The 16,899-nt window shown below is 35.5% G+C and overlaps 1 protein-coding gene across 1 annotated transcript; it reads left to right on the top strand.

Moving 5' to 3' along the window:
• The first annotated feature begins 970 nt into the window (after nucleotides 1-970).
• On the top strand, nucleotides 971-8,475 carry LOC103444205 (transcription repressor KAN1). The gene is made up of 6 exons (XM_008383130.4): nucleotides 971-2,265; nucleotides 2,412-2,488; nucleotides 3,036-3,081; nucleotides 3,589-3,763; nucleotides 6,774-6,873; nucleotides 7,936-8,475. The coding sequence occupies exons 1-6, from the start codon at nucleotides 1,443-1,445 to the stop codon at nucleotides 8,047-8,049; spliced, it is 1,335 nt and encodes a 444-aa protein (XP_008381352.3). The 5' UTR covers nucleotides 971-1,442; the 3' UTR covers nucleotides 8,050-8,475.
• Nucleotides 8,476-16,899: the final 8,424 nt, after the last annotated feature.

Below are 16,899 nucleotides of genomic sequence, written 5' to 3'. Positions count from 1 at the left end.
GGGTACATTTAGCAAAATAAAAAGTACAAATAAAAAAAATATATGGGTACAAATACAAATAAACTTTAAAAAATATGGGCACAAAAAGAAATTAATATATGGGTACAAATTAAAACTGAAAATAAAATTGGTACAAATTAAAAAAAAATTACAAATTAAAAACTAAAACTAAAAATATATGATAAAAAATTTAGTCATAAATATAAATATACTAATTGTATTTTTAACATTAAATGAATATATTTAGAAATAAAAAAAAATATATTTTATTATTAAAATAATTAATGATGTTATTAATACCCAATGACATTGATCAAAAATTGAAAAGGAATAGGATTTTAATCAATAGAGTAGCAAAATGAAAGATGAGAACTTAATTGCTCCGTAAAATAATTAACGTGGGATTAGGGTTTGCGAGGTGTACAATGTGCAAGCAAACAAAAACCCCTTTGTGGGTCTCTAGCTAGCTCACTCAGATATCATAAGGTCAATGCCTCAATATTTTTCAATATTATCTTATCACACACTCATAATTTCAGAATCTCACGAGAATTTGGAAAATCCAGAGACAAAATATTTTGTTTTTATTACTATTACATATATTATGTGCTTCCAATATGTAGAAAATTTAAGCTAATAAGTACAAACCCTATATTAGTTTATATATATGCATATATATATTCTATTGACTACTGTACTGTAAAAAATACAAAAAGGTATATAAAAAATTACAAAAATAGGGAGAGAAGAGAACCAAGGAGCGAAGAGGGTGGGGGAAAAGGAATCAGGAAGAGGGTGTCTTTCTCTCTCTAATATTTTTAATCCCGTCGTCTCCGGAGCAGGGAAACCCAAAGGGACCACAGTTTTTGGTGCATTTGATGGGTTTTGACTAGTGAGGGAGAGAGAGGAGAGAGAGCGAGGGACCTTGTGCTCTTTCTTTTCTCCTTCTTCTTCTAGTGTCATTTTCCAAGATATACTCTCGAGAATAACCAAACCCAAATCCTATAACTTATGACTTTCTCTCTTTCTTTCTATTTTTTCTTTCCATGACTTCTCTCTCTCTCTCTCTCTCTCTCTCTCTCTCTCTCTCTCTCTCTCTCTCTCGAGCATGTCTGTTCCAGAAGATTGCTGTCTTTGTTTGCTTTAGCTCGGTAACCCTTTTAACTTGTTCCTGCACTCAATAATTTGGTCTTCAAAGCACACACACACAACCCTTCAAGCCTTCTTCTTTGTTCTTCTTTAATTGATAGCTAGCTTTCCACATATTCTTTGTAAAAAAAAAAAAAGAAAAAGAAAAAAAGAACCAAACCTCCCCCAAATATCTTGAAGCTCAAAAGAAATTACCTCTACCTTTTTCTTTAATTATTTTCCTCAACTTTCTTCACTCACGAAGAAAAGAGAGGCTAGCTAGTATTTGGTTTAGTAAAGTAGTGAATCAGAAAATGCCCTTGGAAGGGATTTTCATAGAACCCTCTACAACCAGAACTACTAGTTCTCAAATTCCTGATCTTTCTCTTCATATTAGTCCTCCCAACACTACTTCCTCTAATTCATCATCAATTTTCAATAGTACGACCACTAATGAACCCCAAAATCCCACTACCCAAGCTCACACTGAGCTATCCCTAGGGCGATGCTTCACCGGCGGAGCTCACGAACAAGAACCCCCACAAAACCCATATCAACGACAAAGTTTTCATCTTCACAGTTCCAACAGTCATTTAAGCCACTTAAATCATGGCGTTTCGCTGCTTGATGTCTCATCATCGGAGGGTTTAAGGCCGATTAAAGGGATTCCGGTTTATCATCAGAACCGTTCATTCCCTTTCTTGCCTATGGACAATATTATCACAAGAGATCATCACAAGGATTCCAAGATGTGCTTTTACCCAAGACCTCCACCACCTTCCTTTAACCATCCTTCTTTTCCTTCAGCTGCCTCCCATAACACCCAGTCTACACCTTATTTCGGAGGAGGAGGAGCCACCGGCTTGGAGCCCATGTCAAGATTTAACGGGTTCTCATCAGTGGATGCGTTTAAATCAAACAACCAACTGCACCACCACCACCATCTTCATCATCACAATCAGTATGGAATTGGAGGAGTTGCACCTATTTCTGAAGGTTCTCATCATGGGATTATGAGATCGAGATTCTTGCCAAAGCTACCGACAAAGCGGAGTATGAGAGCTCCGAGGATGCGATGGACAAGCACTCTCCATGGTAGATTTGTTCATGCTGTTGAGCATCTTGGTGGCCATGAAAGTAATCAATTATTCAAACCCCTCTTTTTTACTTCATTTCTTAATATATATTTGGAAAGAAAAAAAAAGTAATTCCCTTTTAATTCCTTCATTTCTTGTTCTTAATTTTCTTCTTTTTCTGGCTTAAATTTTTGTTATGATTTTAAGGAGCTACTCCAAAGTCAGTTCTTGAGCTCATGAATGTCAAGGATCTCACTCTAGCTCATGTCAAGAGCCATTTACAGGTAGCAAGCTACTCTCTCTCTCTCTCTCTCTCTCTCTCTCTCTCTCTCTCTCTCTCTCTCTCTCTCTCTCTCTCATGTGGTACAGTTACCAATGCGGAGCTGTGAATGAACGAATGAAAGAGTAGTAAGCTATAATATTTGTATTGAGTTTGTCTGAAACTTCTGGACTACTACAGTACTGTCTTCCCCTCTCTCTGTCTGCTTTATTGCAGAGTAAATTTAAAAAACAAATGCATGTCATAAAACAGACAAAAGTAGTCATCATTTCTCAATAATGAAGTATTGTTCATATAATTATTTCCTTATCCAACATCAACCTCGTGATTAATGTGTCGTCCTTCCATTTTTATTAATTCATACATGAAAACCAAGACAGTCCCAGAAGCCCGCGGAGAGAGAAACCTAGCTACAAATTAAGAGATCTGAATTATATTAACTAAGTGATTAATTAATGGGAAGGGGAATAGTTTTATGATTTTTATGTGAGTTTTTATGTAGACATTGAATTTATAATTATTATTAATTAAATGGCCGATGACTTTTGCAGATGTATCGAACTGTTAAGACCACTGACAAGCCTGCAGCTTCTTCAGGTAATTCGTATTGCTAGCCCCTTACCTCTTTTTATGAGTTTTTGCTCCTTTAACAGCCTTAACTAGTTAACTTTTTCTTACTTATTACCCTTCACTTCACATTAATTTTTTACCGCACAAATTTATAAATCTTTGCTTTCCTTTCCTCCTGTTATTTATTTTCCTTCTAATTGTACTAAACCCTGTCTTAGATAGATAGAGCTATATATATATATATATATATATACACGTATATGTATATGTATATGTATATGTGTGTGTGTATATATATATATGTATATGTAGTCAACATTTGACCATAAAACCTAGTTAGCTAATACATATATGCACTCACATGCATCCCATGCTTCCATTCCATGCATACATCATGTCATCGTGTCATGATACACATAATATTATTGTACCATATGCAAATAATACAATGTACATTGTACATATAGCTTAAATAGAAATAATTAATACGGGTGTAACTTGATTAATTTTGATTTGTTTTCCCTTGAAATTAAGGGCAATCGGATGGATCTGGCGAGGACGACATTCTCTCTCCGATTAGCAGCGCAACGGATCATCATGGACTACACAATACTCAACAGTTTCCGGAGCAACGAGGACTGTGTGATCAGTCTGTGAGACCAGACGTGGACTGCACTTCCAGTACCACTCTTTGGAGTAACTCTTCAAGGTAGAGTCCTCATCACTCTCTCTTTCTCTCTCTAATGTTATATATACGATGCTATATGTATATATATGCCTGAACTTTTTTTTTTTTTTTTGTGTGTGTGGGTGAACTTAAATTATAAGCGTACTATAGGTGATTCCTTTCTTTGCTTTTGCATGGTACCTTATGTAGCTTAATGCAAAACCACGTCCACCATTTTTTTAAAGAATAAAAGGGCTCCCTGTGGGCTGTGGCCAAGCAGCTTTTGCTTTATTTTCTGTTGGTTAATTTCCTCTTTCTTTGTCTTTTCTCTTCTGCAAGATTTTCTTTGGTTGATTAAGAATTCTTATTAAAATATAGCTAAGACTCGCACTGACAAAAATCAAAGTAAGAATAAAACAATATATTCCATTATACAAAATTACAAATAAATTAAAGAAACAATTTTAGATCAATATTCTTTCCTTTAAAAAAAATTCCAGCTCAAATAATCAGATTTGTGGCATCAGCTTTGATGGGTTTTAAAGAAAAAGCAGCAAACACAATCAGAATCGTTAGCGAAGATAACAGAAAGCAAATACAGTTACACTTTTTCTTTTTTCTTGAGAATTATTAATTTAACTTAGAGCTGTTTCCTTATGTTACTGATATTATAATCTGGTTCTTATTCTCTCCACAAGGACATTACAATATATGACCAAAAATGTCATTCCCTCTTGCTCTTGCTCCCCACCTTTTTCCAAAGTTCGAATAACTATATGTATTTTATAAACTGTACTCCACCCTTGACATATCATCTCAAATGTCTTTTGGCTTCTCTTTAACTAAAACAAAAAGATAAAGTCTTATTTTTGTATTTCGTTTTATTAGTTTATTTCTTTGAATAAACTAAATTTAAGAAAATCTCAGAGCAACAAACACTTGAGGGAAGTGTTCCTTAATTATGCGCACTTATACCGACGTATCATATACCCAATAGTAGGAACTTGAGTCCTGCTAGTTACCCATACGGCTGTTGGGATGATCTAACCAGGTGCCATATTCGGAGGAAAATAACCAATACATGCAGGAATGTGAATTTTGTGGAGAGGAAGTATGCGAATGGCGATCACAACTAATAACAGAGAGATATGCTCCAATGCCACTCTTGGCATGTGGATCGACTAGTCGTGTAGCCTCGGCATCATGGCTATTAGGTTAGGGAGCTAACTGTAACTTCTATCCCACCAGCTATAGCTACATATACAGGAGAATTACTTGTGGATATGCTACTAAACATGCTCACTAGTTAACTCAACTCGTTCAACAATAGTAAAGTTAGTTGCAAATAGAAGATCAGTTGGATGAATTGACAAGGGTTTATGTATAATTTATAGAGGATTTAGATGAGTCAATTGTAAAGTTAGATACGTTAAATTGAATTTTGTAATCCTCGCCATGAGTGAGGAGAATAAATCTTTCCTAAGCTTTGATACCATGGTGACTAGAAGATTTGGAGAATGAAAGCAAGCCGATTGAGAAAACCTCTGAAAGAATTGAAAGCTCTATATTTGGTATCTGATAAGAATGATTAATGGTAGTGATCAGTACATCAATGAGTAAGTATATACCCAGATAGTAAAGCAACCAACTCTTATTAATCAAGAGAGTTAATGAACTTTCGACAAAATAAAAAAAGAGAGAGTTAATGAACTAATGCTTAACTAGTTATAACAAAATAGTAATTAACAACTAACTATACGTGCAACACGCGTACTCTCTCAGCACTTAAGTTATCAGAAGACCGAAAAATGGCGGGGTATGTGCACTGATTGAAGAAATCCTGAAACTCATTTAAGCTAGAAGAGATCATCTCTTGTGTCACGTCAAGCATGTACGTCATTCTTCTTGTGCCTCATCATGCCCGATTTTGCCTAGTTTTGGGAGAATCCTGGTTGTGGCCCCAGGAATACCCCAATTGAATGCAACATTATTCTGTCTTGTGCTTTACTCATATGGTAGCTTAATTGGGCTTAGCTAGATACTAAAGTAAAGACTAATAAGGCATTTTATTTAGAAAGTTGATGAATGTAAATAAAATTATAAAATGCATAATTTTAGTTCGATATACATTATTATTTCATTCTCTGAATCTTTTGGAGCGTTTGCTAGTTATCATAGCTAAGTTCACCAAGTTCATCTTTTAGAGTTCTATTGTATAGTCTATTTTGGAGTATTTGGAATTTACAATAGGTTTATGTGATGTTTCTTATGTTACCCTAGGCTAAACTGTGCACCCATCACTAGTTTAATCCGTCCTTACCTTCCTATGTTTGGTAGAGCTTGACTATTTGGGATTTAGGGTTTGAATTTTGCTAGCTTGTGAGATTGGAGTGTGTTGAGAATTCTCCTTTATGAATTGTGCTTAGAGTAGGTAATTATTTGAGAATTCAGGAGACATTATTTTCTTTTCAATTTGTAATAATGTTCTTCTTTTGTGATATTTGAGTTAGGGTTTTCAGTTGTTGAACATGAATATTCTAACAGTGACTATTCAAGCAATGACCGAAAGGAATGGTCCGTACTTGATAAGGATCGCCATGAACCTTTGGAGCGAATGGTTGATAAAGGCTGAGTGTGAAATAGTGGGCCGTGCTTTATATAAGAACTACCAATAAATGTGCTTTTCTGCAGCTGATGATTGTGAAAATTGTGTTACAAGACAACCACATTTGTGCTAATTATTTGACACGCCATGAGCAGTTCAACAGGTACATCTAATACGGTGTCAGTTTACTCTGAAAATGGCTGGTGGAGGCATAGCGAACCCAAAACTTAGCCTAACGAGTAGCCTAACGAGTAGCCCTTTTTACTGGAGACCTTCTCCTCAACTTTACGGAAGGTTTAGTTTTAGTTGCCATAAAAGACTAAAAGATTCCACCCATGATATAACGGGACAATCTGTTATATTTTGATCTTTTGTGCTATATATATCACTTGAAATTTGATTTGAATTTGGTGCTAAAGTTGTTTTTCTCCATGAAATTAATCTCAGTATTAGAGAGGCGTTTCCACATGCTAATTCTCATGACATGGGCGGGCAAATACCAGCAGTATCATCCCAACTACAGAAAATGTCTGGTCATAAAATTCAGGTACTAAATCAATGTTTTCAATTTTCATAATCATTCAACCAACTTCCTGTATAGAGAACATCCACCGTACGAGCATTCGTGCAAGAGCATGCATAGTAGCCCATTAGGACCTATAAAATTTAAAAGTTGAGATGATTTTCATTTAGAATGACGAAGCTCATTTTTCCTTCTTGCTAGCAAATCTCAGTCTAACGTAGACAAAGTACATAAAAAGAAAAGTTTATGCATACCGACCACACACAAACGGTTAGGAATTTCATATTAGACAACCAAAAAGAAAGTGAGATGTGAGCCCATTTCTTGCCTCTAGACCAAAACAAAGCATAAACTCAAACCCACATTCCACACATATGTACACTCTAAAAGCTGTTGAGAATTAGTCCCACATTAATGGGAGGAGGAACCTTGCATGGGCTTTTAAGAGGTTAGGCTACTCCCCATATTGTCAATTGATTTTATGGTAGAACCTCAACTTTCTTCATGGTATCAGAGTAGGTTGTCCCACATGTAAAGTCAAACAGCCACATGTGCTCCACATCACCCTGTTGTGTTGTCCACATGTTAGGCTCAAAAATTCACCACATGTGAGAGGACGTGTTGAGAATGAGTCTCACATTGATAGGAGTGTATGGGCTTATAAGAGATTGGGCTACTTCCTATATTGCTAATTAGTTTTATAGTGAAACCTCAACTTTCTTCAAAAGCTAACACAAAAAATTGTATATCCCCTCTCTCCCATGCAATCTTCATTTACTCAGTACCAAATGGCCACCATCGCCACTGTGCGTCCCTTGCCTGAGGTCACTAAGGCCTCCATTTGCCCGACATAGCCACCTTCCACTTTCTGTTTTATACTCATTAGAATCGAAAGCAATTATCTGGGCCTTATAGTAGTTGTTTGTGTATTTGTCATCATATGATCTAGTCTGATGAGAGAGAAACATAAAGACTCATGAGGTCGTCCCATCAAAACTTTTCTCCCGCATGAAGCATCTCTTCACATGCACACCACTGCATTTAATGCATTTATTTTGGTATAACATACTCATGGATGTCTTACAGGAATGTGATTCAGACAACCTGAAGAGCTATTTGGGATCTAATTTTGATACCAGAAATCCAAGCTTAGAATTCACGTTAGGCAGACCGGACTGGAATGGCAAAGCACATGACTGATTCAGTTTCCATCTTTTCATTGTTTACCTACTCTCTTGGAATCAAAATGTTAGAAGAGGTTAGTTAAGTTATTTGAGTAGATTGAAATTGTTTTAGGATTGCTATGATGAGCGGCTATATTATATGTAGTTGCTTAAGTTTCACTAGTCCTTTAACTGGGAGTAATCACATAACAATGGTGGTTTGTTTCACCTCCTCAATTCGATTATGGCTATGTATATCCCAGCCATCCATGTCAGCCGGAACCTTGGAATTTTCCTGGTGAATTACAGCTTTGGTTTCGTGCAAAAATCAGTGTAAGTTAGACGGAAATTCGTGATTTTTGTGTTTGATAAAATGAGAGTTTATAACATCATACTTGTAACAGTTGGCAGTGGGTTTTTTTCTGTACCAGAAATGAACAGAGCTTGTATTTCATTAGTTTGACATCGTCTTTGTTGTCGCCCAAGTACTTGTTGTATCCGACCATAGTTGGCTGGGTTACTGATAAAGTAACGATTAAAACTCTGCTATAACTAATTAGCTATGGTGTTTGTCCTTTCCAACTCCAAAATTTTCTTAATCCGAGGATTTATTTATTTGATTATATCTTCCCTTCCCCATGCAGTTTTGCACAGTTTATTTGTAATGAAAAATTCAACAACAGATACAATATATCAAAATATAAGCACTAAATGAAATTGCATATAAAATCACAAATCACTGACTTGTTCTTTGAAGATAGAGGCTTGCAAAAGCAATCTCCTAAGACAGAAATTCATCCCTACACCAGTGCAGCAGTTCAATGGACATCTATATTGTAGGATACAACTATCTAACCCAAGTTCTTGCACTCGAACTTGGATTCTTGGCGAATTGGTTGTGGTGTTTCTCTGTGAAGTATGAAAATGAAGCAATGGAATTGTTGTTTTGGTTTTTGATCTGACAGCCATATTTATAATGGCGTAATGGAGCAGTTAAAGTCGTTCATGTTTATCTTTAAGAATGGTTGTAACTGTTCACGTGATCAGCTTTATCCTTTCGGAAAAAACTGAATGCAAAAATCATTAACATAAAAATGATACTTGTGTTTTTCATCCATCCGAGCCCAAGAGGCCCAAGGCCCTTTTTTGACATTTAATATATACACCCAAACCCTCCATGTCTAAGGCCCAAGGTCCTGGCTTTGGCCCAATTCTTTTCAAACTATAAGTGAGTGAACTCACTTATAAGGGTGACTTTCAATAAGGTTTTGGCAATGTGGGACTGGGAGTCCCCCACAAGTTCCAACAATACCCCACATTTGAATAGAAAATAAGATACTGACTAAATTAGTAACGTCCGTCCAAGAGAACTTACATAGGATATGCATTGGGATAGGTGTCTTTTGGACTTGAACCTTCTCTAGTGAGTACTTATCAGATTTACATGATGAAGCAGTGAATTTAATATCTTGAACTGATCATTCTTGGTAGTAAATCGAAACAATAAGTATCACACATATCAGATCGTGACACACTTCAATTCATACGGTTGTGTTCATTTTGGTCCTAAACATATCCTGATTTCATGAGACCTTTAGAGAATTGTAGCTATACCAATTCTCAAATATGCGATCCCACATCATCTCGTATAGGTAATGCTAATAAAGAATATCCCGTTCTATTCACCTTAACCATAAGATATTAGCATTATTAAGAATAATGATTCACCCTCTTCGTCTTACGGGAAACACACTGTTTTTCATCATAGGAATGAGTAAGGATTGTGTGTTTCTTACTTTCAATTTTCCACAACTAGTTTGCCTATTGAAACTAGACCATGGGATCTCCAATTAGCTAGGTTAGATTTCCATCAAGTTATAACTCATTGAGTTGGCTTTAAACCCATTCCCCTCGATGTAAATGCCACTTGATCCTTGGATAGGCCTTTTGTCAAAGGATCGGCAATATTCTCCTTAGATTTAATATAGTCAATGGATATAGTTCCATTCTTGAGTAATTGTCTAATGGTTCTATGTCGTTGTCTTATATGTCTCGACTTCCCATTATATTCAGCGTTTTTGGCTCGACCTTGTGCAACCATGCTGTCACAATGTATACATATTGCAGTCACAGGCTTGGGCCATAATGGAATATCTTCCAAAAAATGTTTAAGCCATTCAACTTCATCAGCAGCTGTATCTAAGGCTATAAACTCTAATTCCATTGTCAAACGTGCTATACATGTTTGCTTACACGATTTCCATGACACAGCTACTCCACTAAGTGTAAATACATATCCGCATGTGGATTTACTGTTGGTGCTCCCAGAAATCCAATTTGCATCACTATATCCTTCTAATACTGGGGGTTATTGAGTGTAATGCAAACCATAGTTTATTGTATGCTTTAAGTATCTTAATACCCTTATTAAAGTATTCCAATGATCTCTTCCAGGATTACTTGAATACCTACTTAGTCGGCTTATTGAATAAGCAAGATCAGGTCTTGTACAATTCATAATGTACATCAAGCAACCTATAATTTGGGTATACTCCAATTGAGATATGCTATCTTCTTCATTTTTAGTAAGTTTATGAATGTGATCAAATGGAGTTACTGCAGGTTTACAATCATAATGTCCAAACCCTTATAGAACCTTTTCAACATAATGTGATTAAGTTAGGACATATCCATATGAATTCCTTAGAATTTGAACTCCAAGAATCACATCAACTATTCCCATATCTTCCATATCAAAGCTAGAATTTATCATTTTCTTTGTTGAGTTAATCACATCTTTATTTGTTCCCATTATAAGCATGTTATCAACATATAGACATAAAATAACATAAGCATTTTTCGTTTGCTTAACATAAATGCATTTATCACTTTCATTGATCACAAATCCATTTGTTATCATATTATGATTGAAGTTTTCATGTCATTGCTTACGCGCTTGTTTAAGTCCATATAATGACTTAATCAATTTGCAAACTTTCTTTTCTTGACCTTTGACAATGAAACCTTCAGGTTGTTCCATATATATTTCTTCATCAAATTCACCATTTAGAAATGCAGTCTTGACATCCATTTGATGTATCTCGAGATTGTACACAGACGTTATAGCTATTAATAACCTTATAGATGTTATTCTAGCTACGGGTGAATAAGTGTCAAAATAGTCAAGTCCTTCTTGTTTACGATACCCTTTGGCAACTAGATGAGCTTTATACTTGTCTATGGTACCATCCAATCTCAATTTCCTCTTAAAAATCCATTTGTGTCCTATTGGTTTATTTCCAAGAGGCAAATTAACCAATTCCCATGTATTATTTTGCATGATGGATTCCATTTCACTTTGAATAGCTTCTTTCCAATGAGGCGCTTCAGATGATTCTAATGCAGCCTTACAAGTTTGAGGCTCTTCTTCGGTTACAAAAGTGAGGAAATCATGACCAAAATCCTTTGCAATTTTGCTCTTTTACTCTTCCGTGGTTCCAAATCTTGGCTTTGAACTCTAGAAGTTGAAGCATGATTATCGTCATCATTTCTTGTAGTAACATCATGTACTCTTTTGTTCAAAACATATGACCTATCTTTATAAGGAAAAAATTCCTCAAAGAACTCAACTTCTGTAGATTCAAGTATTGTATTTACATGAATGTCTGCAATTTCATATTTATGAACCAAAAATCTATACGCCGAACTATTATTGGTGTGACTAGTAAATATACAATCCACTGTTTTTGGTCCAAGTTTTTGCCTCTTTGGAAGAGGCACTTGAACTTTCACAAGACAACCCCACACTTTCAAGGTTTTGTATGTAGGTAACCTACCTTTCCAGATTTCATAAGGAGATTGATTAGTCTTCTTATGTGGAACTCAGTTTAAAATCGTGTTTGCAGCAAGGACTGCCTCACCCCAGAAATTATGTGGTGCACCAGAACTGTTCAACATGGAATTAATCATATCCTTCAATGTACCATTTTTTTGTCCAGCCACTCCATTTTGTTGAGGAGTATATGGTGCTATCGTTTGATGTATTATTCCATGTGTTGAAAAAAAATTTGCAAAGTCATTAGATTCGTATTCACCACCTCTATCCAATACTAAGACTTTTATTCTTTTGTCTAGTTGATTTTCGACTTCGGCTTTAAACGTCTTAAACATATTTAAAGCTTCATCTTTACTATGAATCAAATAGACATAACAGTACTTGCTACAATCATCAATGAAAGAAATATAGTAGTTCTTTCCTCCACGAGTTGGTGTGGATTTGAAATCACAAAGATCACTATGGATTAAACCAAGTATTTCGTTGGATTTTTCCACTGATTTATATGAGTGTCTTGCATATTTACATTATGTGCATATCTGACATTTAGATACTTTGTTCATGGAACATTTGGGCAATAGGCCTAACTTAACCATTCTTTGAAGAGAACGAAAATTAACATGACCTAATCTTGCATGCCATACTGTAGAGAACTCAATCAAGTAAGCAGAAGAAGCACCAGGCTTGTTGTTATTATTAATAGCATCAGCAGAAAGTACATTCAGTTTGATGAACCCCTCAGCCAGGTAGCCCTTTCTCACATACACCTCACCCTTGGTGATTACAAACTTATCAGATTCAAAGACTATTTTGAAACCTTTGTTACTCATAAGCGAACCAGAAATCAAATTCTTGCGAATATTAGGAACATGCAGAACATTGGTGAGTGAAAGCTCTTTTCCAAAAGTGAGTTTCAGCGTCACTTTTCCCTTCCCTGCAACAACAGATGCAGTTGCATTTCCCATGTACAGATTTTCTCCACCATTAACAGATTGGTAAGTAACAAATAAATTTCGATCAGCACACACATGCTTTGTTGCTCCTCTATCAACCCACCGGTCATTGGAATTAGTCAATAAATTGACGTCAGACAAACTTGTCTTCTACAACGTTTGCTTGATTGGAATTCTTAGAATTCTGATCCTTCTTGTGGCGGCAATCCTTTGCCCTATGACCTGTCTTTCCATAAACCCAGCAACCTCCTTTGATTTTCTTGAAGGTTTTCCCTTTCACAGCAGTCAGTGCTTTCTTTGCAGCATCATCGCCTCTTTTTTTTTCTTTTTTTTCTGATAGTGCCTTGCCTTGTGTGAGTCACCTCATTCCACAACATTGGCTTTTGCCTCCAGTAATGAGACATCATGCTTCTCATTTTTGCGATGATCCTCCTCCACACGCAGTTTAAAAATCAACTAATCCATGCTTATGTCTTCAGTTAGACGCTTCAGATAAATCTTAAAATCCTTCAAATTCGAAGGCAGTTTCTCTTTAATAGAGCCAACCACAAAACCTTGTTTCAGATCAAGATTTTCCTCATCTAACTTATGAACAATCACTTGGAGTTCTTCAACTTGCTTGACAACGGACTTGGTGTCACTCATCTTGTAATTCGAGAATTTTCCAATCACAAACTTCTTGGAACTAGCCACTTCAGACTTATACTTCTTGTCCAAAGACTCCCACAGTTGTTTCGCTGTCTTATATGATGAATAAACATCATACAAAGAGTCATCTAAAGCATTTAGAATGTAGTTCCTGAATAGAAATTCACTATGAGTCCAGGCTTCTATAGCATGCAAAATTTTGGCAGGAATATCTCCCTCTTCTGGTGCTTTACGGGCCTCAGAAATAATGACATGACTCAAGTTTAGAGTTATTAAGTAGAACAACATCTTCTGTTGCCAACGTTTGAAATAAACTCCCTTGAATTTCTCAGGTTTCTCAACGTGTTGCTTAATGACACCAACATTTGATTGATCCATGGAATCTAAATTTTTTGTCTTAGATTGTTAGAACCAATCAAATGTCAAGTATATAATATATAACAATTTGCACAATTTATTTGTAATGAAAAATTCAACAACAAATACAATATATCAAAATATAAGCACTAAATGAAATTGCATATAAAATCACTGACTTGTTCTTTGAAGATAGAGGCTTGCAGAAGTAATCTCCTAAGACAGAAATTCATCCCTACACCAGTGCAGCAGTTCAATGGACATCTATCTTGCGGGATACAACTATCTAACCCAAGTTCTTGCACTCGAACTTGGATTCTTGGCGAATTGGTTGTGGTGTTTCTCTGTGAAGTATGAAAAGGAAGCAATGGAATTGTTGTTTTGGTTTCTGATCTAACGGCCATATTTATAATGGCGTAATGGAGCAGTTAAAGCCATTCATGTTTATCTCTAAGAACGGTTGTAAATGTTCACGTGATCAATTTTATCCTTTCGGAAAAAACTGAATGCAAAAATCCAAAACGTAAAAATGATACTTGTGTTTTTCGTCCATCTGAGCCCAAGAGGCCCAAGGCCCATCTTTGACATTTAATATATACACTCAAACCCTCCAAGTCTAAGGCCCAAGATCCATGCCTTGGCCCAATTCTTTTCAAACTATAAGTGAGTGAACTCACTTATAAGGGTAACTTTCAATAAGGTTTTGGGCGATGTGGGGCTGGGAGTCCCCCACAAGTTCCAACATATTCAACCTCAATTCGTAATTGAAATGAATTGAGCTAGAACAAAACATAAATTAGGCTCCTTTAAAAAATGAGCCAATTGAACTTTGATATGTTCAACGTATATAAAACTCGTAAACAACTGATACTTTTTTGTGATACAACTTAATTTGGTTTGACTTTGGCTCGTTAGTTAAAGTTTGGCTCATAAATTAATGTTACTTTATCTTTAGGCTTAAATGTCAAAATGGTCCATGTGTTATATCCCTTTAGCCAATTTAGTTCATGTATTTTTAATTTAGCCAATTTAATTCTAATGTTTGAGAGAGTTAGCCAATGTCATCCTTTTAGTTAAATTGCGGTTAAAAAAATTTCTTAAAATTAGTTTTCTGAAATTATAAGGGTTTTTAAGCTATTTAAAAATTTTTAAGTTGATTAGCATAATGTTAAAATTGAATAAAAATTGATCATAATCCACGAGCTGGTGGCCCAGTGGTAGAGGGTGAATTGCGATACTTCTTTCAACTAAAAACTGGAGGTCTTGGGTTCGAAACCTGATGCTGGTATGGAAGCTAGACTTGTGGCTAGGGGAATGTTGAAATGCCTCTGTGAGTCTTTCTAGCCCCCGGAAGGGGTGGATAACCATGGTTTGCCACCAATTGTCCCCTTTTTTAAAGAAATAAATAAATAAAAATTGATCAAGAGGAAGATCAGGATATTTCAACAAAATTGAAGGACTAGAGGAGGGGGATGTTGTGGGAGATAGACTTGGCAATTTCTTATACGATCTATTAATTCGACCTAAAACAACAACAAAATAACGGATTTCAGGTCAATAGGTCATTATCGGGTCACACGTTGAGAACCCATTATGAACAGGTTCTATTAAGTTTACCCGCAAGTAACCATTTCAACTCGTTACAAAAAAGTTAGTTTGATAATTTTAAACTACTAAAAAAAATCCAAAGCACAGTAGTGACAGTATTCAATCTCACATAAATGAGACTAAAAAAATTCCAAATCACATTAAAAAACCAGGGACTACCGAGTCCAATCCACCAGTGCACATAAGGTTCATATAAAGTACCACATCAAGCTCATTCCTAGATCTAATCCATGAAGCAGCTTTACCTTTGTGCAACCTTACTTTGCACGTGATGGAGACAGATTCAGTCTTCACATGAAGTACTCATTTCATGAACTCATCACCTTGTGGCACCAAGAGCAACACATCCAAAACAAATTATGTGATGCTGAAGATGATATGGAATGTCGTTTCAAACGACAAGTCAGTTTCTAGTCAAACCGTTAAAGGGGGAAAATGACTGAGAATCCAATCTAAGTTTTATATGAAGATTTGAAACTGAGATCTAGACCCAGAATGATCCAAACGTTAAACCAGAAATCATATACTACAGAGTTGACACAGATTTAATGCATGAGAAAAGGTTATGCAATTAGGGTTTCTAGTAAAGAACACAAGAGGAAGCTCAAAACTTTTTAATGCACTCTTAGAAATCTAAACTATCTAACCAAGGAACAAATGAAACCTATGACCCTTTCTTTACAGAAGGCGTGAATATTTCAGGGGACCAAGAGACATGTGTCAAGTCAAAAACCAATCACAAAGCCCCTATCGGGAAAAAGTTGCCAATTAGCCCATGTGGGCTGTCTTAATGTGTGTGCCCACCTTGCATGAAAGCAGCAAGAAATTTTGACAAGACACGACCACTAGACAAAAAGAAAATTTTAAGCATGAAATGCATATACATGAACAAACATTTAAGGTGATATGCCACAACCTTGAACATTTGTTTCCAATAACAACAACCCATAATCAGAGACTCCTAAAACCTAATTCGAACATGTGTGGTACAATTTAAAATAATGACAAAGAAATTACAAAAGTCTAGACTTCACACATATATACATATACAGACATAAAATACATTTTCAAAGGATAAACACACTACTATAATATTAGCTTTAGGTGTCGGACGATCCTGACGATTAATAAGTCATTCTAACGGATAAAAGATATCTGACACAAAATTTATTTACTATCAGATTAAAGTTACTTTCTGTCGGCTATATCCGACATAAATTCTTGGCGGATTTTTCTTGACGGATTAACCGCCATAAAACTATTATAACCCTCGGTATTTTTTAATTCTTTCTTTTTAATATTTTTAACATATTCTGGCTGTTTCTAAGTTAATGGTGACGGTTATAACCGATAGAAATTGACTATTTTATTATTTTAAAATGTTACATTGATTATAAATAAATAAACAAATGGTTTAAATGTTTTTTTTCACTCACGATCTCATTACCTAATCTCTGAATGTTTTTTTTTGCGATTTTTTACACAT

This window comes from Malus domestica, chromosome 09 (genome assembly GCF_042453785.1).
Source record: "Malus domestica chromosome 09, GDT2T_hap1".
Lineage (NCBI taxonomy): Eukaryota > Viridiplantae > Streptophyta > Magnoliopsida > Rosales > Rosaceae > Malus > Malus domestica.
The sequence above is the reverse complement of the archived record's forward strand: the minus strand, read 5'-3'. Positions and strand labels throughout refer to the sequence as shown.

Excerpts from the sequence above, each read along its gene's own strand:
- LOC103444205 (XM_008383130.4), top strand. The coding sequence starts at position 1,443 with ATGCCCTTGGAAGGGATTTTCATAGAACCCTCTACAACCAGAACTACT. Across the intron at positions 2,489-3,035 it reads ATGTCAAGAGCCATTTACAG|ATGTATCGAACTGTTAAGAC; the intron begins GTAGCAAGCTAC and ends TGACTTTTGCAG. Across the intron at positions 3,764-6,773 it reads CTTTGGAGTAACTCTTCAAG|TATTAGAGAGGCGTTTCCAC; the intron begins GTAGAGTCCTCA and ends AATTAATCTCAG.